The following is a 27,348-nucleotide window of genomic DNA, read 5'->3' on the forward strand; positions in this document are numbered from 1 at the left end:
AGTTCTGGAAAAGTCATGGATTGTTGAGGAAAAGTAATGATGTGCCTTATTGATGGTTCAGAATCCAAGAAGAAACAGAGAGGAAACATCGGGTGAAATCTCTAGTCTTAGTGAATTACTCACTAATACAGCACTATCCCTTTAAGACAGGCAGCAGCTCCCCAGTGAAGTTACATTTACTGTGACTGACAAGGGCACCCTGAAGGAAAATGCTATGTATGTGTGCAGAAAATCAATGCTGGCTATGCTGTATCTGCACTTCTTTTCTTGACCCTTTCCTTCTACTTCAGGCCATTCAGATAAAGGAAAGCATATTAGGTGTTTTGCCTGTTGTGATAGCATTATTAAAACTTGCAACAGAATTATTGAACCTTAGATGCTTAGTGTGTTTTCAGCACCATGTTTAGAAGTTTAGAGAGGTAAGTATATATTAGACCCTACTATCCAGGAGAAGCTTTTCACCAATCAGCCACAAAGCAGTCCACGGTGACACCTATAGAAATAGGAGTTCATCCAGACCCCTCAGCAACATACATGTGTGGCACCCACACAGAATACAAATGCTGACCAGTGGGCCTCATCTTTGTCAAGTATTCCAGAGCTTTTCAAAAGACATTTTTGATACACATTTGAGATAGTGGGAAAGTCGCTGACAGTTATAAATTGTTTCCCATTTCATCTTCTTTGGCTCTTTGGCAGATGGTGTGTGTGTGTGTGTGTGTGTGTGTGTGTGTGTGTGTGTGTGTGTGTGTGTGTGTGTGTTTATATTCTGCCTTTAAACAATTAAGATGTGTCTTAGCATTGGAATACACGTCAGATGTAGTGTCAGAGACTATGCAAACCCCATCTATTCTTGAAACAGGATCCAATTAGATGCTGGGCGATGGATCAGTGAGCTTTGTCCTGGAGGAAATGTTTGAGTTCTTGAAAGATGCGGCATGAAGGGTGAATGGAGATGGGTGGCTTTAGGTCCAGGCTTTCTGCTGAAGTCAATGGTGGAGCAGATGCAGAGCAGAACTGTGAAAATTCAAAGACTTTTTGTTCATTCTACAAATGGTTGCTCGCATTCTCTGAGAAGAATGAATTGCTACAGGGGCTGTTCAGCAGTAAGGTTGGTAGACTTCAGTCAGTGGTAAGTTTTATCTTGTTGCCAATGGAAGCTCCCAGAGAGTCTCATGTTTGCCTGGAGCCTTGAGGGTTTGGGATTATTTGATGTAATCTAAAACTGATATAGTTTTAAAATTTACTCTCTTGTTACCTAAAGCAAGACCATAGGCTTTCTGTTTCCTAGGTGTATGTGTGCTTAGTCCAAAGGTATGACCCACTGAAGACTTAGCAAATTATGACTGGGGACACTTGTACCATGAACAAGAGCTATGGACTCAATCAGAAAGGTTTGGTGTGACCCTGGTTCTAACAGCTTTGTGACTTAGATATTCACATTATTCCTCAAAGGCTCCATTTTCCTGTCCCTTTGTATCTTCTGTCCACCCTTTCTGTCTCACAGCATTACGGAAGGTCGTTCGTATGGAATTTCTTGTAAACACTGTGTGTTAGAATATATGAACTGTAGAAAAAAGAAACATTTATTCATACAAAATCTAGCTATATCATTGAGTCTGTCCTAATTAGTGTTATTATTGCTTTGATGAAACCCAGTGACCAAAAGCAACTTGAGGAAAAATGGATTTATTTGACTTATACTTCCACATCACTGTTCATCATGGAAAGAAATTGGAGAAGGAACTCAAGCTGGGGAGAAACCTGGAGAGGCAGAAGCTGATGCAGAGGCCATGGAGGGATGCTGTGTACTGGTTTGCTCCCCATGACTGTCTCATCCTGCTTTTATATAGAACATAGGCCCACCATCCCAGTGGTGGTACCATCCATCTACTCTGGGCTAAGCCATCTCCCTTCAATCACTATTTAAAAAACTGCCCTACAGGCTTGCCCATAGCCCAGTCTTATGTGCTGTTTTCTCAGATGAGGCTTCTGCTCTCAGATGACACAAAACTAGCCAGCACAACATCCAGTTTTTATTTTATATCTATTTTTCTCGGTGATATACATAGACATTTCTGTTAAAACTGACGCAAAGATAAATTTGCATTTGTTTTCCACGTTGATGATGTTGCCTCTTCTGGTTCCTGACATACTAGTATTATGAGATGTTGCCAAGGAAAGACCCTGGTCCTCATCCCTCCATGGCAGTGCTTCTCAACCTTCCTAATTCTAGGAACATTTAATACGGTTTCTCATGGGGTGGTGACTCCCTACCATAAAATTATTGTTGTTACTACTTCATAACTGCAATTTTGCTACTGTTAGAATCATCATCTAAATATTTTTGAAGACAGAGGTTTGTCAAAGGGCTCATCAGCAACAGGTTGAGAATCCCTGCCGAATGGGGTTCCAGGCTTAAATCAGGAATGCCACTTTTGTTTGGCCAAGGAGTAGCAGAGTTTTCCAAAAGAAATTTTTGATAGCCAGGAAAAGGCACGGTTCACTCACTCACTCATTCACTCACCCACTCACCAACTCACCCACTCACTCACCCACTCACTCACTCACCCACTCACTCACTCACTCACCCACTCACTCACTCACCCACTCACTCACTCACCCACTTACTCACCCACTCACTCACCCACTCACTCACTCACTCACTCACTCACTCACCCACTCACTCACTCACTCACCCACTCACTCACTCACTCACTCACCCACTCACTCACTCATTCACTCACTCATTCACTCACCCACCCACTCACTCACCCACTCACTCACCCACCCACTCACTCACCCACTCACTCACACACTCACTCACTCACCCACTCACTCACACACTCACTCACCCACTCACTCACTCACCCACTCACTCACCCACTCACTCACTCACCCACTCACTCACTCACCCACTTACTCACCCACTCACTCACCCACTCACTCACTCACTCACCCACTCACTCACTCACTCACTCACCCACTCACCCACTCACTCACTCACTCACCCACTCACCCACTCACTCACACACTCACCCACTCACTCACTCACTCATTCACTCACTCACTCACTCACCCACTCACTCACACACTCACTCACTCACTCACCCACTCACTCACTCACCCACTCACTTACTCACTCACTCACCCACTCACCCACTCACTCACTCACTCACCCACTCACTCACTCACTCACCCACTCACTCACTCACACACTCACTCACTCACCCACTCACTCACTCACCCACTTACTCACCCACTCACTCACCCACTCACTCACTCACTCACTCACCCACTCACTCACTCACTCACCCACTCACTCACTCACTCACTCACCCACTCACTCACTCATTCACTCACCCGCCCACTCACTCACCCACTCACTCACCCACTCACTCACCCACCCACTCACTCACCCACTCACTCACCCACTCACTCACACACTCACTCACTCACCCACTCACTCACTCACCCACTCACTCACTCACTCACCCACTCACTCACTCACGCACTCACTTGTTCACTCACTCACTCACTTACTCACCCACCCACTCACCCACTCACTCACACACTCACTCACTCACTCATTGACTCACTCACTCACTCACCCACTCACTCACTCACTCACTCACTTACTCACTCACCCACTCACTCACTCACCCACCCACTCACTCACTCATGCACTCACTCACACACTCACTTGTTCACTCACTCACTCACTTACTCACCCACTCACTCACTCACTCACCCACTCACTCACTCACACACTCACGCACTCACTTGTTCACTCACTCACTCACGCACTCACTCACTCACCCACCCACTCACTCACTCACGCACTCACTCACTCACCCACCCACTCACTCACTCACTCACCCACTCACTTACCCACTCACTCACACACACACCCAGCCACTCACTCACTCACTCATTCACTCACTCACACACACCCAGCCACTCACTCACTCACTCATTCACTCACTCACACACACACCCACTCACTCACTCACCCACTCACTCACTCACCCACTCACTCACTCACCCACTCACTCACTCACTCACCCACTCACTCACTCACTCGCTCACTCACTCACTCACCCACCTACTCACTCACTCACTCACCCACTCATTCACTCACTCACTCACTTACCCACTCACTCACTCACCCACTCACTCACTCACTCACCCACTCACTCACTCACACACCCACTCACTCACTCACTCACCCACTCACTCACTCACCCACTCACTCACTCACTCACTCACCCACTCACTCATTCACTCACTCACTCACCCACTCACTCACTCACTCACCCACTCACTCACTCACTCACCCACTCACTCACTCACTCACTCACCCACTCACTCACTCACCCACCCACTCACTCACTCACTCACCCACCCACTCACTCACTCACCCACTCACTCACTCACTCACCCACTCACTCACTCACCCACTCACTCACTCACTCACCCACTCACTCATTCACTCACTCACTCACCCACTCACTCACTCACTCACTCACCCACTCACTCACTCACCCACTCACTCACTCACTCACCCACTCACTCACTCACCCACCCACTCACTCACTCACTCACCCACTCACTCACTCATTCACTCACTCACACACACACCCAGCCACTCACTCACTCACTCACACACTCACTCACTCACATCACACACTCACTCATTCACTCACTCACTCACTCAACCACTCACTCACTCACTCATTCACTCACCCACCCACCCACCCACTCACCCACCCACCCACTCACTCATTCACTCACTCACTCACTCACTCAACCACTCACTCACTCACTCATACACTCACCCACTCACTCACATACTCACGCACCCACTCACTCACTCACACACCTACTCACTCACTCACTCATTCACTTGCTCACACACACACCCAGCCACTCACTCACTCACTCACTCACTCACTCATTCACTCACACACTCACTCACTCACACACTCACTCACACACTCACTCATTCACTCACACACTCACTCACTCACCCACTCACTCACTCATTCACTCACACACTCACTCACTCACACACTCACTCACACAGTGTTTGTTTTGTACAGGTGCAGTCTAGAATGTTGCCCATTATTTCTTCAGGTACCACAAATGAACATTCTGTTTTGCATTTAGAAACAGAAGAAAAAAATTAAACCAACTGGCAGAGTCATCAGGAGGCAATGCATATAATAAGACTGTGAAATCTACAAGTAATTCCGTATTGTGAGTCCTAGAGTGCTTCCTGAACATAAATGTCTATGGCTAAAACCAGCATGAGAGTGGACATGAGCCAGCAGTAGGCAAACACTCGTACTCCAAAGTCCCACTAAGAGAGAATAGCAAGGGAAGAGCTGTGGCCTGGAAGAGAGGCTTAAGACAAGGACAGGTCAGGGCAGAGGTTGAATTAAAGTGGAATTGAAGATACAAGTCAACTGGTTTACTATGAATCATTTGAAAATCCTTTTCATGTGAAACTCTGTACCTTCCCATTCCTTCCCAGAGCTCAGTTTCCTACTCCATGCAATGAGAATGATCCCTAAATTCTTTCTAGGTTTGTCTTTGTATAACTGTAGAGCTGTGTTTTGCTTAATGTCAAATTCCCAAAATGCATTGCACAGTTTCAGAAGAAGCTGAGTCATGTTTTTGACAGGAAATGCAAAGAGAACCAAGACCATGTGACACCACATATGCACCAATCTTTTGCTTAGATCAATCTATGTTCATTTTCTCACACTTGCCAGTATGTATCATCCCTGATTTCCTCACCATGAAGACACCCATTCCATTCAACATGGGGATAGAGATTGGTATTATGCAAGCACACTGGAAATAATTGGAGGGCAGTCTGGAGGAAAATCATCTTTCAGCCAAGAGACAGAAGAGACCTTTTCCCCAGGGAGGGAAAGAATGCATTACGATCATGGGAGAGACCAGGCATTCACTCTCCTGCCACCCTCACCGAGGGAGGTCAAAGTGTTACAGAGTCTGTGATGATGAGCAAAGACTGTGGTATTGTACTGCAGGACACGAGGTAATGAGGCAAAGGAGATGAAAGACAGAGTGAAAGGCAGCCAAGCTGCTCTCTGATGAATAGGATATTATCCTAGGGAAGAAGCTAGGCACTCTCTGAGCAGACAGAACTCCCACTGATTGCTCAATGCTGACGGCACACTAGGCAGCCACTGAACAGCATGGTACCATTTGGTGAACTTTGGTGAGACCAGGCTTAGAGATAGCTTTTTGCCTTACACGTCACTCTTGAAGGTGTCATGGACCTGAGGGTGGCCATTTATAAGGAGGAGGTGACATGCAGTTATCTCCAAGGTCAGGTTTGAGACATGGTGATAGACAAATATGTCATCAAATCCACCACAGAGCACCGCCAGCTAAGATGGGAACTTCAGGCATGAGGAGAGAATGGAATATAGCATGGGTGTCTTCTTCTACAGAGAGAATGGAATATAGCATGGCTCTCTTCTTCTACAGAGAGAAAGAAGGGAATCAGGAAAATGTAATAATTCCTGGCAAATTTCAATAGAGTTTACTGACTCTGTGCTGTTTAGAAGTAAGTAAATTAGGCTCACAATTATTTAATGGACTGGAGAAAGCAAAAAGTAAAAACAATGAACATAGAGTTGCCCTTATCTCAAAGATAGTGGAGAATAAGTTGTACACAATCTTTTTTTGATCTCTCTTGTGGATGTTTACAAAATGTCAGCCTTTGTACTAATATACCAAATGTGTTGGAGCCCAATGACACTTCAATTTCCACAATTTTGAGTACAAAGTTTCTAATCATTTCCAAAGTGTTTTTGGCAGGAAGCCCCAGGAAATAACATGACTGAGTTCTCTGTTCATTTCGCAGCCCAGGATCTGGCAATAGGTCTTCTCTACTTTGTTTTGCTTTTATTCATTCTTTTTAGACTTCTCCATTCAGCATTCCAAGTGTTGAAAGTGCTTTCACATGCTTTCTATAGGTTTCAATTATTAATGAGATGGAGGAGTATCACAAAGGCAATAATAAGTTGGAGGACTGTTAGATCAGCTGGTGGGAACTTAGCTGAAACACAGAAGTGCACAGTGATCAACCAATATAAGGCAGCCAGTGATTAGAAATCACGCGTTGCATAAAATCATCCCAGTTTGTCCGAGACATAAGTGCTTGTGTTCCTGGGTCATAGAGCAAATCTCAGGTGAGCCATGTGCTTCCTGTATCTTTCATTTCCTGTTATTTCGGATCTCAGCCCTCTCGACTTGAAAGTACTTCCTGTTCCCTGTCTCTCTATAGCTGAGTTTTATTTGCATTACAAAATGCTGGTGCTCTGAGGTCCTAGGTTGAGAATTCTGATAAAAACCATGAAAGGGAAGTTTACTTGCCAGTACTTGCCACCCACTTGGCACAAAAACAGAGTTGGACTTAGTGTGAGGAGTTACAAACCTCATAAATTTCAAAGACACACCCAACGTGACTCTAAAAACACTGCTCTAAACTGATGAACTGCACGCTTCTGAACTATACCCGTGTGACACTCGCTTTCTGTGGCAAGTTTCTCTTAAGAAGAAATGAGTTTCCAATGCTTAAAATATACACTGAGTTCAGAATTCCCTGTGGGACTCTGATTCATCTGATTGGTCACAACAGTAGATGTGGATGAGAAGGACATTGGAAGGGAGATTGAGAGCCATATATGTTAGTTTCTGGATGTTCAACTCAAGAGTCCGACTGTACTCTCCAGGTCTAGCGTGTACCACTGTTGTTATGTGATCTTTTAGTGCATAATTTTACCTCTCTAACAAGAATGCCTGCACCCCATCTAGGATTAATGTATTGTCATATTAGCTACAGCAAGCACATCACTTAAAGCTAAGTTACAGCCTTGTATCACCTATATCCTGTGGGAATTTTCGATAGGTCTAACTGACTTATTCAAACTTTATGATTCATGCTGTGATATCGGAAGTTCTTATGATTCATTATATTCAGGCTTTAACAGTCACTATTTTTCATATTTTAGTAATGTTTTAAAATGGTAATATAGAATGACATCATTTCCCTCTCTTTGCTCTCTTCAGTCCCTCCCCCTTGCTCTTTCTCAAGTTCATGATGGCTTTAGTGTCACTGCTCCATCTGTACTTTATGTATCTATACACAGACACATATACAAACATGCATAAACAGATAAGTACAAGCAGCTGAACCCATCTAGTGTTGCTTAAATCTATATGACTTCAGGGCTGATCAATTGGTATTAGATAGCCCATTCAAGGATTCTCCTCTGAGGAAGACTAATTTGCTTACTCTCAGCATCCTTGAGTTGCCCCTAGTTCACTATGTAGGTGCTGCATGCGTTCAAGTGTATTTTAAAGGCCATACTGCTGAGGTACGAGAGCTGAGGCCATCCCTATCATTTCTTGGAGACACAACTTCACGGCAGATTTCCTGGTCTTCTGGCTTTTACACGTTTTCGTAATTTTATAAATGGAATAGAAAGTCTAAAGAGAAGTAGAAAACAAACTGAAATATCAACTTATTATTTTTCATTTTCTTGATCTTAATGAACTAAACTGCCTGTGAGCTGGCATACAACATGCCTAAAGAATAGGAATTTCCTTTCATCTGACTGTTATTACTGTCACTTATGACTGTACACCTTATATTTGCATCATGAAAATCTAAAATTACAAAATTATTTAGGAGCAATTCACAGATCTTAATTATTTGGAAAAGAGAGGTCCATGTCCTTTGCTTTCAAAAGTCTCTACATTTCACATTTGCAAACACTAATTAGATCTTCTGTTTCAAAGTTGAGTTTCCCATTAACTGCTTTTCTCCCGTGCCCTTGTCTCCCGTGTCCTTGTGCCTTTTGTTAGTTCCGGGCACTTGTAAATATGTCAGAATATTGGTCCCCAGAAATCACTAAAGATGGGAGAATATTACCACATTCCTTCTTAGGATGACCAAAGTTTTGTTGCAAAACTGTTAACCTGGTTAAATTCTTCTTGTCAAATAACTCCCTAAATGAAGTCGTCATTTTTATCCATAGACCCAGAGTGCTTATCTATTGAACTTTGTGCTCAAGACACTAATTTTCCGACATCATGGATAAAGACAGTCTGTGGATTCATTTTTATGATTAATTTCATCATCATGTTTGTTTGTCTTCTAGATTAACAAGCCTGAACTATCTTTTTACTATTTTAATGTTTGGGCCATCATAGAAAGAAAATATTATTTGGATATCAGCAATGATACTTTGTATCCCTCCAAACCTTCCTGACCATTTATGGGTAATACTGTATAAAACTATTGAATGTATGTAAATATGTATTTGTGTCATTGTCCTTCTGTAATCTTATTGGGTCATTTTGTAGGCTGGTGAATACAAGACGGCCATAATAATGTGTGAAGTCATCTAAAAGGGAAATTTTTAAAATTAAAGAAATTCAACTCAAGATAGAATCTTGTCAACATGTGATCAACACTAAATAAAGAGCAATGATTTTCCATTCATTTTATTCACATCTCTGAAACTGCATGTGTATGGTCCATTCATGATCTTGGAGGAGCCCAATTTAAGGGCTCCATGGTAGCACATGGCCAGTGGCTAGCACGTTCAATGGCACAGTCTGGAGTGATCTCATTCTTTTATTTATAAAGATTGTGGTGGTGAGACTTATGAACAAAGAGGCCATGAGTTTTAAAGAGAGAAAGAAGAGGTATGTGGTAGGGTTTGGAAAGAGAAAGGAGGAAGGAAGAAATGATGTCATATTACAATCTCAAAATAAAAGATGGAAAAACATGGTTTTGGCTTTTGGAGGAAGAGGAGGATAATTAGAATCAATAAGGAGAATGACAAATCATGAAAGAAAATTTCTCAAGATATGAAGAAATAAGACCATTAACCTTTCATATCTACTTTGGGTTTATAAAATGGTTTAGAGAGCCTCTGACTATTAAAAGAAAATACATTTGGTTCTATTGTACACACCTATAACTTTCCAACAAAACAAAGAGACCAGGAGTTTGGTGTTCTCTGGTGAATATTGACAAGTCATTTGCACAGCTGAGTATTCTCTCCCTGACATGGGTGCAAACAAACCATTCACTTTGTTTTAGAGAAACTGTCACCACTTTTCAATAAATAATGTAAGATTCAACTTTCTTGGTTATATGTTTCCATTTTCACCATGTAATTTCATTCATTGGCATGACCAATTTTAGTATATTCTAGGTTCTTCTCATACATACTGGATATTCTACAAAATTCTTGCTATATTTTAGGTTTAATGCCAGCCTAGGTCAGTCTACAAGAGGATAAAGGTTTGCCTTTATCAAAAATTATTAGACCATTTTTAAGAAATCATTTATTTTATTGATTTATGTATCTAATGGAAAGGCCTGGTTTTATTCAGAGGCTACTATGTACAGTGTGTCTCCCACACACCCAGGGTGATCTGCACTTTATTCCTTCAGTGTTGAGGAGGGTATTTATAACCATCATGGGATGGTCATGTATGACAATAGCACACACATGCTTGCTCAGCCATCATTAGAGACGCTTCCTCCCATAGGAGGTAGGGAAAAATACAGAGACTCAGAACTGGACAATGTTCAAAGAGTGAGAGACCTCAGAACACCGGTGCTCCAACAAACAAACCTCTTGCCTCAGAGCTCAGGGAAGAGGAGGCAGAAAGATTTTAAGGGCAGTGGGGTGGAAGACATCAAGAAAAGAGTGCCTTCTACACACAACAGGACTGATGCTCTTATGAACTCAGATACACTGTAGCAGCATGTACAAGGACTACACATGTCCAAGCCAGATACTGGTCCCAGCACTGAGAGGGGATGAGAGACATGATCTCCCATCCTTAACAAGAAGCCATCTCCCATTGACAACCTCTGGCGAAGGAAGATTTTATTTTCTACCATAAAGATTCACTGGCTTATAGGAACCACACTTAAGGACAAACCCCATGCCTAGCACAAGACTGCCAACACAATACAAGCTCACTGGCATTTTGGTAGATTTTTGGTCTCACGGGGCTTTGTCTGTGATTTTGTTTTTTACCTTACACGTCTTTTGCTTATAGGTTATGGTTTCTATTTTTGTGTTTTAATGAGTGTTTTGTGTGCCTGTTTGCTCTGCATATTTTGGCCTGTTTTCTAAAGAGAGGGAATGGTATGAAATTGTGGAGTTGGATAGAGGAGGTCTGAAAGTCGACGAGGGGCAGAAAACCATGATCAGAATATATTAAATAAAAATATTTTTGATAAATAAATGAATATGCAAAAATAAAATTCAGAAACGTGGCAGTCTAATCTCCAGTTGGACAGCAAACTCTGTTTGGCCTCAACTGAAGTATTTTTCTCTTCCCATTGTAAGAGAAACAAGGCCAGAGGTCAGAAGGATGAACACACAGATACATACTCACAGAGGAACACAATTTCTCAGTGTATTTTCATTTATTTTTAAATTTTATTGCATGTCCTGGCAAACAAAAATGGCTTATAGATTTGCCTCAGGCTCACCATAGCCCATAACACAAAAATACCAAGGGACAAGCAACTGAACCTGTAAAAAAAGGATCATGTCTATAAGAAAGTACCTTTTGAAAAAAAACATTAATAAAGTATATAAAACATTTCATATTTGTTTAATTTTGTACAATTATAAAAATAAAAAAGCCCCACATATCTCTCATAGTCAATGTTTTGGGGGGGAATATCAAGAAAACAATAGCTAACTGGACTAACAAGGAGACTCCTGCTTCCTATCCTACTTCACCACCACGCGAAGGAATCTCATTCTCCGGTGAGAGGCATCCAGCAGACGTCTGTTCTCCATGCTCTTCCCCACAGCTCTGGCTACTCACACGCTTAACACTGGTGTGAGGAGAGAAACGGCCTATCTACTGCTAATGGTGAACGCCAAAATCATTAGCTACAGTACAGGAATTTCCGAGTCCCTAGTGCTACGTAAGTAGTGCTGAAATGCCTCAGGAGTCCCCTGTGCCACCTCAACGGTGCTAAAGCAACCCAAATGCTCACAACCCCCAAGAAGCCATTTTTCTCCCTAACATGGCTAAGGCCCAGCTTTGTTCTCCATGCATTGAATTTGCCAAGCTGGGAAGTTGTTACAGAAGTTAATGATGCTTATCATTATTTAAATGCAACAGAATGTTGAAATTAAGGACTCATTCTCTTTAGTATACAAAATTTTAAAAAATTAAAAAAAACCAACTTTCCCTCTCCCCCCTTCTTACAATTAAGGTGTCATGTCTAATTTGACATTGAATTCTCACTAAATGGTGTTTCTGCAAAAATATAAAAACAGCAACAAAAAAAAGTTTCGTCTGTGGTTCTGGAAAACCCAACTATCCCCAAGAGAAAGAGTAACAAACAAAACCAGCATAGTATGCAATTTCACACACACACACACACACACACACACACACACACTCTCACACTCACACACAGACACGTGTACACAATATACTATTTTCTGGCAAAACCCATACATTACATTTCGTAGGCGTATTAGCCCATTTGCACTTTAAGATAAAAATGGGAGCTCCTGTGCAATGACAGCCCTTTACCAAAATGTGCAGGAGGATTGTAGAGCTCATTAGCCTGGTTTAGTCTGGGAAAAATATATTTGACTCAAAATGTTTCCAAAACATCTAGGGGGAACACTGTTGCATGCTTTCCCAAAGTGGGAAACAAGTGTTTCTCCATGTGAATTAAACAGCTTCACTGAAGAGCTTTGCCCTGGTTTTGTAGACAGTTCTTGGTCTATGCCTTGCCCGGAAAGTGTCAGGTGGAAAACTGGGTCTTCACCTCTGCTTTCTACAGCAATGGAGCTTTGATGATAAAGAGGAAAATAACAATAGTTGAGCTCATGCCATGTGAAAGCTACACTAGCAAGTTTGTAGTTTCCGAGCTACTATTCTTATTTTCCACCTTGATGAGAGATTAAACTTGCCCCTGCATGCAGTGTCTTATAGATAGGAAAGTCTTTAAAAGGTACATTTCCCAAGCCTCACTCCATGTTTCAAAAGGGGTTTAAATTCAGAGTTTGGTGAGATTGCTTTCTGTTGTCACGGAGATTGAGTATTTCTGAGTCATTCTTATTATTCCTGAACCTTCCTAAATAGATATTGCAACTCACCATAAAAAACTACACAAATTCCAATCATCCTGACTAATTAGCCCCAATTCTCACAACAACATTGAATGCATAGTTTACTCAGTCAATCTGGTATTGAAATTTAATTTTAAGGCTACTCTAATGACAGCAAATGTTTCATTTTTGTTTTACTAATAAATACGAGGGTGTTGGGTCTTAAATTTTAGAGAGCTAACTGCTATATTGGCTACATTTCATCAGCCATTTGGAATGGCTGATTTGGACCATTTAAGATTTTCCAGAAAAAAAAAAAAGTACTCCTCATTCTCAAACAAAAGCAAGAGATGATGCCCTGTCTTCTAGTGTGTGACAAAGCAAACATAAAATTTTGCTTGGAATGGCCACAGAGTGAACCAGCCTAACTGGAATGGACACCAGTAACATAAAATAGACTGACAGTATATGCAGTTTTACCTCATAAGGAGCAATGGTAAACAGACTGGACGCATCCACAGGTTTGATGTGCTAAACGGCAATCATCCAAAGAAAGGAGAGGACCTATATATCACTGTTACTCACATAGACCATTCAACTCTAAATATCTGTCACCATACATGATACCCCTGAGAAAGGGGTACAGATCAGCCAACCAAAACAAGCAAATTCCAAAGAAGGTTGATAAGTGCAACTCGATTTCCATTAAATTACATTTAAACAATACTCAATACCCCCACCCGAAATATATATTGTATATTTATATATTTATATATATAGTCTTAGACTATAAGGCTGAAAATGCTTTATAAAAGTCAATGAGCGATCTCCAGTGCTTAGAGAGACCCACTGCTTCTCTGCTAACGTCTATCTAGCAATGTCAACGCATCTTGCAAGCAAGAGTATTGAAGGCTTAAAGCCAGGATCAGAATCAGGTGACAGGTCAGACTTTAGGTAACAGGTAGCCTCTTAATTCTCCGTCCCTTTAGAAACCAGACTGAGAAGGAGGAGGAGGAGAGCTAGCGAGAAGGCTTTGAGGATCAAGCAGGCGTGCCCTGTGGGAGCTGGGAGGAGGAAGAAAACAGGAAGAACCCGGCGACGGACGTTCATTCTCCTTCCTCTTTGATGCGCTGCTGCTTGTTGCGACGGGAATCCATGTCAAAGTTGAAATCGTTCCACTCATCACGGGGTGGGAAAGAGATGGTCTGGCGGAGAGTAAAGCGCACGGCATCAATCACACGTTCTCCACGGGTCTCACTGGAGCCCACACTGACTGTAGAGGCACCACTGGGGGTTCTCAGGAGATGCGGAGGTGAGGAGAAGTCATGCAGCTGCCTGTGGTCCAGGATCCCCTTCCAGATGGCATGTCGGAACTGCTCAGGGATCTTCAGACTTGCCAAATCCTGAGCAATGGGAAGGAGACCAGGCGTTAGAAGGCAGACACCTAGATTTCTAGCTCGTGCTGTTTTATTCTTTGTTGTTTTGGCTTAAATGATTTGAAATCATTATCACTAATAACAATACACTTGTTCTCCATTGGCCTCAGTTTATCTGCGTGTAAAATAGTGCAGAAGTAGTTAAACGGGAGGCCAACAGTCTCAAGGAGAACTGTACGTCTCTGTGAGTCAAATCTATGGACTGGGACTAGTGGGATGTCACTGACAGTGCAGGAAGAAGGAAAGTTTTCTAATGGGGATTGAGTTTCCAAACTGATTATTTTCATAGCCCTATTGAATCCTGAAATTAGTGCTGGATATTATTATACCTATTTTAGGGAGAGCAAAACTGAAGCTTATGTTAACAAGCCTTGCAGTTTTGTAACAAGGTAAATATGCCGTAAACTCAGGATTAGCTTTTGAGCCTGAAAGTGTCCTAAAGAGCAAAAGGTTTCATGGTATAAATAAAAAAGCATCAAATGCACACAGTTATATCTAAGTTATAGCCATGCACTTCAGGAGGAACAAGAGGCCTTCCCAGTAGGGTCGATCTTAAGGAGGTGTGTGCATGTCTTGGATCTATTGCCATTAGTTTTTCTGTGTCTCCATTTAATGAAACAGTGCAGCAGGCAGAAAGCAGCTTGGCAGATGGCAATGTGGTCTTAGTTTCCTACTTGTATGCTTTGGATACAGTTATTTCTTTACATTCTACATACTATGGGCTCATAGACATGTGTGGTATGGTGGTATTATATAGCTAATAAGGCACACAGTATAATGTTTATCATCACATCATGAATTCAGCTTTACATCTGAAGATACCCAATGTCTTCTCATTTCTCTCCCAGAAAGGCAAAGGCACACTACAATAACTGAGAGCTGCAAAGACACACAAGGTATCTGTTTCTGGAAATGAGCAGGAAAATACTGAGGAACAGATGAGAAAACCGAATAGTTTCTACGACAATGCTGTAATATTGTCCCATTCTATGGGTTTTCAGGAAACCACAGCTACTTTAACTTCTGTAGTAGACGAAAATACCGTTAAGAAGACAATCCACAAGTTGATTAAGTTAGCATGATCTTTTGCTTCTTACATCCTGTTTACTTCTGAAACTGAATGAGCCCAAATGAGAATGAGATTACTCTTATGGTCTCACCCCCATTCACAATTTGTGGAAAGCACTTCTGCATGTGAAAGGAGGTAGGAGAATCCTGCTATGCCCCATGCGCGGTAAGTCCACAAGTAATACATTCTACATAAAGGCATAGGGAAGGGGTAGCCTTCTCATTGCGCCACACAGGACCCCACTACAGGCGCTTCTCAAATACAGGGCCACTCTGTTTTCCTCAGTGGAGAGAGGTGATTTTGACGTCACCTTGGTCCCGTCAGAACATCTTAAGCTTTCTCTGCAGTTGCTACCTATGATGTGCTCTACCAAGGAAGCACGGGGGTAACTTCTAGACTGTGAGGGCTGGGTGTAGTGTATCATGGTGTACACTAATCCCTCTGGGGCTGGAGCCTTCTCGTGCTTCAGGGACACGGCTAGCATCGGTGCTCAAGGAGGGGAAGGAGTCCCCACTACAGAAGCAACAGCAGAGGCAGAGATGAGCTCCTCCCAGCAGTCCAAAGTGCCATCTGGAAGCTAGAAATGCCAAAGAGAACCGGAGAAAGAGAGAGAAAGGGGGGTGGAGGGGGAGGGGCAGAAGAGGGAGGAGGAGGATCAGATTGCTGCAAGGGGCAGAGAAGTAGCTCCCACATATGCAGAAGTTCAAGATATGGGGTGGGAAGCAAGAGAAAGTTTCAGCACATGCAGTTTGTTTCAGAGAAGATCAGAGTCAGAAAGGAGCGATTTCTAACTCAGTTGGATTAACAGAGGGCCTGAGGGGCAGAATAACAGCCTCAGATTTCATTGCTACTAATATCTGTGCCCAGGACTTGAACTCGTGGCTAGTAATCATTCCCTGTGATAGGGCACGGAGCAGGGGTGACAGAATTACAAATGAATGAAGAGTCAGCAGTGAAAAGAAGAGTGAACTCACCCTTAAAACCCTTAATTTAAGAAGAGATGAAAAAGCCCAGTGAACAGTGTCAAAGGCTTCTCCTGGTTCTGCCATTAATGTGCTATGGCCAATGACAATTTTGTCATCTGTTTGCTTCAGGGAGAATCACATTATGTCTTTTCTGCTCTCCTGCCTGATGCTCTAACAAGGACATTTTTAACCAATCTCTGAGTAAGTCTCATTGTGTTGCCCGAGCAGGTCTCAAACTTCTGGGCCGAAGTGATCTTCCTGCTTCAGCCTCCCAGGAGTTTGGTTTTTGGTCACCTGTCTAGAGATTAAAATTTTTCAATCATAGGAATTAAATATTCTGTCTCTCAATTTGCATACACTTGTGTGCAATGGGCCACAGCCGAAGGATCAGGCATATTGATTTCTGAGCTTCTGACCTGGGGAATGTGTCTGACAGGATTATGGGTTCCATTAGAGTGGAGGATTAGAAGCATGACCAAAACAAATTTTAAATCTATCCTAGATGGAACTACAAGGCGTATGTACCAGAGGGAGAAAAATAAAGAAATTATACTCAAGAGAAAGGTCTAACAGTTTACTTACATCCATGGAGTAATGCTCAATCTGATAGATGGTGGTCAGCCCCTGGGTCGTGAAATAGTCCAGACATGATGAACAGCCCAACCTTGCTAAGAAACTGCAGAGGGAGGAGGGAAGAGGAAGGAGGAAACAGAAAAAGAGAGTTCACCCCAACTGCATTGGCGAGATAAAGGAAAACCCAACATTTTGCCCTTGGATGCCCTGCATAAGAGACTGGCAGCAAATGAAGTGTGTACGGGCCTTGAAGCTGAGGTTTGAGGATTGCTAGAAACTCAAACTTTAGGTAAACTGACAACAAATCAAGTATAAGTGTTCTGGGAGGTGGCGATTTTTCAGCTGGTGATTTGGGGTACCTGGAGGTTTTGAACAAATACACCAGGAGCCATTGCAGTGGGTATGTGTGGAGGTTTGGTGGTCAGGCCCTCAATGCGCTTGCCTTCAGGATCACATAAGACTTGGAATCTCGATTCTTGCTCTTTTGTGTTTGAGGGATTCTTGAGGATGTTTTAGATAGTGAAAATCCTGTAGGCTAAGACTCTAGACTATCATTGATACTTCTTGATTTGTGCCTTTAAAACAGAGATTATCATCTTTGTAATGCTGGCCTGCGACTGGTCATGTCACTACCATCCCAGGGCCAATTTCTGCAGATCTGGGCCATGTACTACACTGTCTCTTTTGCTAACGTTGCACATGAGCAAAACATACCCTACCGTCAGCCAAAGGGATAAAGCTCCCCTTGAAACTGAAGACACACATTAAACATGAAATGTGGAGCTGCATGTACATCTGTGAGACACACCTTCCAGACTTTGCTATCTTCTGTCCACATGAAACCCCCTGTCCTAGAGTGTCCTCATTTCCTAGCAGAGTAGTGGAGGCTTCTTCAAATCTCACATTTTTTTGCTAATATTAAAACTTTTTATAGACATCCAACTCCAAAATTATGGTCCCATGGTGGCTGAGAGCTGTGAGGCCTAGAGAGCAAGAAAGGGAGCAGCAGAGCCAGTTTACATCCCTCTGGGGAAACCCAGCCCTGAGCACCAATTCAGGGGCCACAAATGACCTGTCAGAACAGAAGGGAGTAGAAGGGGATACATGAAGACCAAGACACAGGTCTGAAACCTGTGTGCATGTTTCCACTTTCACTACACTGGTCGTAGGAGTTCCTAAGAGAGCTATGCTGACCGCTGTACCAATCAGGCTCATCTTCCTTAAGTCACAAGGCAGCATTCTCTCTTCTCAACTACTTCATCAGTCTTGCCAGTGTCTACCCTCCACCCATAAACGATTAGGATGGACCCCAGGGTCACATGCTGTGCACTCACCTGACAATGCTGCAGTCTGTTGGGTACGGAGGTGGGGGGGTGCAGTGGGAGGTGGAGGGCATGGAGAGTGGAGGAGGAAGAGCTTGGGTGGGGCTGAGTCCATTCATGTCTCCAGCCATTGGCATGTGAGTGCCCATCATAGGAACTGAACAGAAGCAGGAGGAACAGAAAGGATTACTAAACTATCATGCCCCAGCCTCCCAGTGTACTCTCTATCCTGTTGAATATTACCAAAAACCTGTGGGTTTTTGTTGTTGTGGTGGTGGTGGTGGTGGTGGTGGTGGTGGTGGTGGTGGTGGTGGTGGTGGGGTTGGGGGTGAGGGGGTGCTGGTGGTGGTGGTGGTGGTAGTTGTTGTTTGAGGGAAAGACTGAACTAATTCCTCTATATACCTTCATGCATTCTATACCTAGTTGAGCAGAATAGAATCAGAATTCAAAATTAATTACAGATTTCTGAACCCTTATTCTCCTAGGACTCTCTTCCCATGTTTCTTTTCTTCTAATTGTTCTTTTCTGCTAAGTTGATATGTTTCTCCTTCCACTGGCCAGAGTGGGTTGTTTGGTTTCTCTCACTACACTTCTCTCCTAGAGCATAGAGATCGAGTCTCTGTTTCTATCCCCCACAGGCAGGATGACTTCCTTGTACAGTGAGATGTGCTTATACTGAGAAAACTGTGAAATACATCCATGAAGGAGATCTATTTCAAAACAAGATGACTTGTTACAGTATTATTCTGGAAACTTTATGCCTAATAAGAAAATAAACAAATTCAGGATTCAAACTCTGTTGTATATTACACCTGACTTCACCAACTTCATCAAACGCGTGCGGCGTTGGTGGTAATAGTGGCGGGCATAGCTGCTTTCCAATTTCATCAAACGCTTTGGACAGTTTTCAAAACCATCAGCTTCAAGCCTTCACTGACACCCCACCTCCAACTCAGCTGCCCCCTCCCAAAACTTGGGACTAATAAAATTTGTGAAATAAATTTTCTTTCTAGTTAAAAAAGCAGAAAATAATATATCGAGAAAATAAGAATATAATTTGTTTCTACTTTAGTAATTAGAAGCATGGTCTGGGGGTAGGGGTGTCGGAGGGACCTCTGACTCCTGCAGTGAGGAAGTCAGCTGCAAAACACAGCCCTATGACATTTCATAGGCTCCCCTCAGACTTGCCTGGGTACATCAGAGGAGAGGTGTGCACTATGAATTAAACAAAAGTGAGTGAAATGTTGTCTAAATGTAAAATGTGGTTACTATTACTACTCTCTTGCCCCTAGAACAAGGTGAGAGGTTTGTTCACATAAAAGAAAATAGAACCGAATGTCTCCTTTCACTGTCAGGCCTGGGACCTTGGGTGTGTTATCACCATGATATCTGTTATAAATCCCTGTGGTAAAGTGTCTGTTGTCAAGCTATTACGCTGAAAATGAACTCGGTCTGCTGGACAACAGAAGATCTCAGACTCACTTAGCTTCTTTTACATAGACTGTGCTTTCCAGGGAAAAGGAAATCAAAAGGTCACAACAAATAGGGACTTTGAAGGACCAGATGGTAGTTCCTAGGTTTTTCATCCAGTGGAGATTCTAGGACCTAAATAGTGTTCCATTCTCTCCATCCCTGAAAATGCCATTAATCCTGGGTCCTTACTATTCTTTGCTTCATTCAAGTCTCTGTCCCTTTGCTAGACTCACAATAGATCAGGTAAACCTGTTCCTAGAAGATCTTTGTACAAATTTTGCCCACTTATTTAGATCCAGTTTTTTCACTGTCTTCTATTCCCACATTTAGTTACTATGAAGAATTCTTGTGTGTGCAAGAGAAAAGGAGAAACCATTTTAGAGATCGATTCCCTGCTTATGACTGTGTGTGAAATGAAGTAAAGCCATAAAGCCAGAGATACATAAATGCTAACTCCGTGAAAAGATCATTTTAGAGACATAGCATATGAGCAGAGGACTGACTTGCTTGCTGTTGCACAGATAATTTTGCAAGAATCCAGATAAGAATCAATTTTCTGACACTTTCAGTCTAGCACACCACGCTACTTCCCATATGGCCGACACATTTTTAAGATGGTGTCAGAGGAGGCCAGAGGTGTACTGCCATCCAGGCTGGTAGGAGTGAACTGTTCTTGTCTCAGTGATCCTTATCCCTACTAACCTCACATCTCCCTGTACTAGGGTATTTTGTGATGAAACCCCAAAACTCAAAAATGAAGGGTTATTCGTGAAAGCCAAGTCATCAAATTCTGGGCTCCTCTACCTACAAGGTACCCTGTCTGCAGTCCTTAGCTTAGGGGAGAGGGTCCTTGCCAGCCTAAAGCACTCTTCTCCTGTCTTAGCCCTGTTCATTCTTTGGCAGCTGAAGGGAGGTGTGCTTACTGTTGGCTCCCATGCCCTCAGGCATGGTGGTGGGAGTCAGGGCGTTGCGCTGCTGTGGGTTGATAAGCTGGCTCACAGACGGCAGCTTGTTCATGCTGTTCATTTTGTTCAGAGGTGGTGAGCTGTTACCGTATGAAGACTGAGACTGCATCGAGGTCCTAGGAATACAAACACGGAGTGATGGTCAACACGGGACACCGAAAAGCAGGACCAGTCTCTTTCAACAGGTCCTGCATTAGAACTATGCCTGAGCCAAATACTCATTTTATAGCCTAGACTCGTTTATCAGCCGTGCCAGCCTCTCCCTTCTGGAAGGGACTCCAAAGCTATCACAAAATCACTATTTTCTAGCTTGTATATAGTAGAGTACTTAATATCTCATTTATGAGAGGGAAAATTTACACACTTCTTTTTTTTTTTCCTATTGTTCCTTCCATCTTCTCTCTCTTGAGTTTCAACTAAATAAGTCTTAAAAACCAGCAAGGAGAGAAAGAAGCCAGCAAAGCACACAGGCTGATAAAGTACAGAAAGACACTAGACTTCTTTCCAACCGAGGCCTTCCATTTACAGATTTCCAAGCCATTTGGGGTACACAACACATAACTGAAAAAGTCGGTCATCGAAAGCATTTGACACCATACCCTACTCTCTCACAGCAAGCCCCGAGGTATAAACACCCTTCCTCAACTATACAGGAGCCATGCGGACACAGGCCATGTGAACAACTATTCTATATAGGAGAACCTTAGAACCCAAGCCACTGTGGGAATGAATTTCTACAAGTCCTGTGTGTGTGTGTGTGTGTGTGTGTGTGTGTGTGTGTGTGTGTGTATGTGTATGTGTGTGCATGTGTGTGTATATGTGTGTGTATGTGTATGTGTGTGTGAGTGCGTGTATGTATGTGTGTATGTGAGTGTGTGAGTGCCTATGTGAGTGTGTGTGTATGTGTATGTGTGTGTGAGTGCGTGTGTATGTGAGTGTGTGTGTATGTGTATATGTGTGTGTGTGAGTGCGTGTGTGTGTGTGAGTGCGTGTGTGTGTGTAAATATAGTACTTACATAAAAATGTAGCTATGTAACTATAGACACAGCTGGGCATGCTTGCAGCATGTTCTACACTGTTAGTAGCAGGAAATAAAAAAAATCTAATGTTTTTTTATTTTTAAGATGTGACAGAGTAATGGTTCTACAGGGATAAAAATCCTTCCTTCTAGGGCTGAAATTGAAACTAGAAAGGAGATAATGAGGACCAACTGTAGAGAACAGAGCATTTGAGAAATAGGTGAAGATTTGGCTTTGAGTATATGTCTGACCTGTTGTGGGAAAAGTTCTCTTTCAGAATTCATCAAACTAGATGTTTTGTTTTGCTCTGATTTGCCTTCTTTCTATAATACCCATATTCCCTTTTTAAAAAAATAATAGACAAGTTTAAATTCGCATGTGAGTTTTGGTTCCATATGTGTGTATGAGGCATATTAATAACTGCACGTTACAAACAAATGCAATGTGATGTTTGACAAATATTTACAGTAAGTAAGTACGTGTCCTTTAGGTGGGTTTTGAAGATGAACCAAATTCCCCACAGTTGCTGAAAACAGGCAGCCTGCTTTCTATCAGTGATGAACACTGGCCAGGGTAAAACAAACACTACACACCATAGTTGTTTGCATGAATTAGAATGACTGTGGAAAGCTACTCCATTTTATAACAAGGTTTTAACATTGATTTTCCTTGGCCTTTCCTACGTAGTACAGTCAGGCATCATATAATAAATCCTCCTGGTTACATAACTCTGCAGGGTGCCTGGCTGTTTTCCACCCATGTTTGCGAGATTGCCATTCCTCTGGAGTATTTCATGCCACAACATAGAAGCACATGCTCGATAAATTACTATTATCATTTGAAAAAGAAGTAAATATGAAACCCTAAGAATAATATGCTCAAATGCCTAGTATCTGTTGCCAATTGAATGTGTTAAGGACAGAAATGAGTTTCCTGGCACCAAGCCCATTTTGTTTCCTTTCTTTTCTCTTGATTTTGTGACATGCCCCTAGAAAATAATATGATGGTGGATGACAAGAATACAGGATCAAGAAATTATTAAAGTAGTAAAGTAAATATGAAAAGCCAAGGTAGGCAAAGAGCAACCACCACCTAACAGGAATTTATCGGCTACCAAGACATTCTAACTCCATACCCCAATGTGTAGGAACCTAGTGGGCAGTCAGCACATTCAGACCAACCTAGAAGCATTTCTAAGTCCATATCTCAGTCCAGGGAAACACAGAGAAAGGTAGTGGGGAGTGGTGCTAGCAGCTACTGCTTCTACCCCTCCCTTAGGCAAGGAGAAGGTAGCTATGATGATATATGATAATATGATATATGATATATGACTATATAAGATAGTCCTTCACATTCCGGATTCAGAATATTCTCCATCAAGCAGTTGAACACACAGTCAAACTCTATAATTAGAGTTTTAACCATTAACAACCACAATCATGAAGATAAAAATACACTGACAAACTTTACTTTTGTCTGTGGACTTTCACAGTCTACTGCTGTTTTCTACATGCTGTGAAACCTTGATTGCATCTGTGGTCACTGTTTTGTTTTGTTTTGTTTTTCCCTACCTTATTAGCTACTCTATTATTTTTCACAATAATCAATTTAATTTTAGGAAGAGAGGTCAGGAACAATGAGCAGATAAGGAATGCAAATTTTGGAGCCTATCAAAATATTTGCTATATTCTATATGTGATCTGAACGTATGAAGTATCTGGATTTGATGCAGGTATCACCTGAGTCTCATTTTCCTCTGGCAAACCTCAGGCTCTGCAGGGGCGTCTGTGAAGTCTGAAGGAGATCATGGGAGAGTCCTCAACCTTGTCTGGTTTCCTATAAACACCTTAGAATCTTTCTTCTTCCTTTATGGCCTCAAATAGTCAATATACACTCTAGTATCTGATAACAGGAATGGAGGGTACCAACATATGAAGTTATAGGAAGAAGTGAACAAAGTTGACAAAGATTCCTACTTGAATAAGTATAAAAATGATTTGGGACGAGGTTGAAAGGGTCACAGATCTTGAAGGCACCCACTAAAACACAAATGTGAGTTTTAAGATACAAAGACAAAGGTCACAGCACTGTGATCATTACTAACTCCCCAGTCTCTAGAATGGGAAGCCCTCACACACTTAGGAAAAAGTGTGATCCTGAATAAAGTCACAGCCCATTCAAAGGTCCTGAAAAATAGTCTACTCCTTGGCCATAGTGAGTGCAATGCCATGGTCCTTCAGTAAACAGTCCCCCAAATTTTGCAGACCAAAATGAAAATGAAAACAGAAGCTATGCCATTTTGATTGATTTCCTTACTTGTCCCCTCTGTCCTTGTCATTCACCCCAAACAAAGGACAAATATTCTCTGCAGAAAAATGTAATACAGTTTCCACGTGAGGGCATTTCTATAGATGCTTATTAAAGTTTGCTACGAACTGAGTATCATAGAGATACAAACAGGTAAGACTCCCATGGTTCTAGTCTTGAGGGAAAGTATTATTAGAAAAGCCAAGTGACATTGTTGCTGCTGCTGCTGTTGCTGTTACTGTTGTTGTTGTTGTTATCGTCATTGTTGTTGTTATTGTTTTCTTCCTTTTGGTTTTCAGTGGTGCAGATTGAACCTAGGTCCTTAAACATGCTTTTGAATTCTCAACCACCAACTTTGTTTGTTCCCAGTCTGCCATTCTTAGGTCTTAACTCTAAACCCATAAACTTCTGTATTCTCTGCTGAAAATAAGATGTTCCTTTAAATGATCTGGAATTAGAAATTAGACAACTTGATTTTACCTCTCATGGCTGTGGCAGGAGAGGCAATCTTTGTGATAAGTTCCAGGTTATGTCCATGGCTTTGCAGAAGCACACTTGATCCTTTTGCTAGATTTAATTCTTTTCAAATATACTAGTTAAAACTCTTAACTGAAATTTGGTGACACATTGGACAAATGTATTTTCCAAGCCATTTCTAGAATGCTGAATCTGGAAATGGAAAAGGAATTTTGAAGAGGAATGATACCCTGAATATGAAGAAGGTTAAAAAACAATGTAGAAAAAAATTATACCTCTTCTTAGTATTTCCTAATAGCCCACCTCTCTGTGGCCTGAATGTTGGCTAACCTTGCTTCCAAAGACCAAGGGCACCAAGAGTTCTTTAAAAGGCCAACCATAATATTTTAATCATCATAATATAAACATATATATAAAGGCTATGATGAGTACATGAGAAATTTACATAACAATAGGCTAAAGCAGAAAATATTTCTGACAGGAATGCCAAAAATCTAAGTACTTTCCCCAAGTACTTGCAGCTCAAACTTACTAGCTGAACTATAGCAAGGGCATCTTCATTTACTAATCCACTTTAATCTCATTTCAAGATTTTCTGTATTAAGTTTTTATCTGTTACATGCTTTGTTGCATAAAAAAAAACTTCCTTTGAAATATTGATTACAATGATACAAGGGTCAGAACACACAAAAATTTAAACCAAAACAGAAGCTTTGGATGTTGGTCCCACTGTAGATTTCTGGCCAAATATTTTCCAAAGTCTATGGCACATAAACCTAATTATCTAAGAAAATGGGACTTAGCTTAAACTTAATTTAGTAAATTTGGTGCTTTAAAACAAAACTGAAGACTTGTTCAGATGTCTTTTGGCACCCTAAGATATAATCCGTCACAGGGCTAAAATCTGTGTGAGGTTCGTTAATGCATTGTAAACTAACTTTCAGACCGATAACCTGGGATATAGTATCTTAAATAAAATTTCAAATAAAATATGAAGAGGGCCACAGTGACTGCCTTTTCTCTCTTCTTTCATAGATCCACATATAGCACTTGCAGCCCTTAAGTTCTGAGAATATACTCTACTTGGGGGAAGCAAGAGAGACCGAAACAAAAACTACAAGATAAACCAAGATGCAAAAGTTTATTGAAAATTAAAACCACACATCCACAAAGCAGCAGCCTCGATCACAAGAAATTGTTGTGCTGGTGACAGAGAATGAAGAACTGGTGACCTGGTTGGCACAGGAGGGGTCAGGGATGTTGAAGAAAGAAACAGGGATTCGGTCAGTTCTTTTGGGAAACTATTTTAAAAGGAAAGAGAACCTGTTTAGTTCTCTGCCTGTAATTTGTAGGCTAGGCATATTGATTTTAATACTTCTGTGCTTAGACATCATTTCCTCAGAGAGGAGCTCTCCCAGATTATGCACATGGACAGTAATGAGGATTCCAGTTGGTTTTATGGTAGGCAGGTTGAGGACTAGCAGCTCCAATTAAACCCGTTAATCATAGATTTGGTGAGGAGACTTTGAACTCTCCCACCATTGAATCATGGTAAGCAGTTACCTGGGGCAATATTTCTAGGGTAGTTTCATCTCGTATTAACACCGCAAAAGTAGCTTACCAGTCTTGGCACCTAAACAACAGTATGGGGGAGTAGGACCCGATGCAAGGAAGGCTATCATAGCAGATGTTAACATACAGTGGCAAAGATCAGACCTGGTAGAGCCTAAGTCAACTTTCTCCTTATGTAGGAAGAGAATGTCAGCATTCAAAAGGCCCAAGTCACTCGGTCAACACAACTTGCTTAGGCACAGACAATGACAGAAGTTTTTTCCTCATTTTCTTAAAAATACATCTTAAGTTTGAGACCTGCTCAAAAGCTTTATTATGAGTTTTAGAAACACAACAGAAGGTAACACAAAAGGGTTCCAATAAACATTGTAATGTCTCTTTCCCAGTGGGTCCCCCTCCCTCCTGGGAAAACAGTAGAAAGCTCACAGACAAGCACAGTCACAGTTCCTGTCCATCCAAGGCAGGGTCTAAAGATACAGAATGTGCAGAAAGCATCTTTCCTTTGCAAAATTTTGAGTCCCTTCAAAGATTCTCTCACTAGTGGATGTGTGCCTTTGAGCAGCTGGGTCTCTGAGCCAAAATGTCTTCAAGTCCTGTTTGTGAGGGCTGGAAACATGTACACACGTGTGCGTACACACAAAACACACACGGAAACACAACAAACACACGAGCTCAAACACAGAGACGGGGATCTATGGGTACACTGAGTGGTTTGGGGGGTTGGAATGTCTAAAGAAGACGTCAGACTGTGTCGGAGCTTCTCTCCGGGACTCCACAAGCTCATTCCTGAAGCAGGCTGAAAGGAGACTGTAGAGAGGAACCAGAGAAAGAGAATGAAGGCTTAGGACTCACAAATCCACATCAAATGAGCACAGAAACACACCCTTCTCCTACCTTCATGATCATAGTGCAGATGGAGCAGAGCATCTGAAAAGCCATTTCTTTTAAAAATCCTTTAGTTTAAAAATCCTCCTTTTAAAACCATCCAGAATATTCTATTCTCAAGTTATGTA

The 27,348-nt window shown here is 42.0% G+C and overlaps 1 protein-coding gene across 11 annotated transcripts in view; it reads right to left on the minus strand.

Moving 5' to 3' along the window:
• Window positions 1–11,481: 11,481 nt before the first annotated feature.
• The window catches only part of Tp63 (tumor protein p63), a 210,897-nt gene continuing 195,030 nt past the window's right edge, over window positions 11,482–27,348 (minus strand). For 2 of the 11 annotated variants that reach the window (XM_017597881.3, XM_063270286.1), the window contains 4 exons: window positions 20,919–21,076; window positions 18,535–18,679; window positions 17,210–17,303; window positions 11,482–14,560 (listed from right to left, as the gene is read on the minus strand). In XM_017597881.3, the coding sequence (XP_017453370.1) occupies window positions 14,264–14,560; window positions 17,210–17,303; window positions 18,535–18,679; window positions 20,919–21,076 (694 nt within the window). In that variant the 3' untranslated portion in view covers window positions 11,482–14,263. Of the gene's footprint in view, window positions 14,561–17,209; window positions 17,304–18,534; window positions 18,680–20,918; window positions 21,077–25,878; window positions 27,143–27,348 lie in introns of those variants that run through there. The other 9 variants (NM_019221.4, NM_001127342.3, NM_001127339.2 and 6 more) reach the window with 6 other exon arrangements.

Source organism: Rattus norvegicus, chromosome 11, assembly GCF_036323735.1.
Source record: "Rattus norvegicus strain BN/NHsdMcwi chromosome 11, GRCr8, whole genome shotgun sequence".
Classification (NCBI taxonomy): Eukaryota; Metazoa; Chordata; class Mammalia; order Rodentia; family Muridae; genus Rattus; species Rattus norvegicus.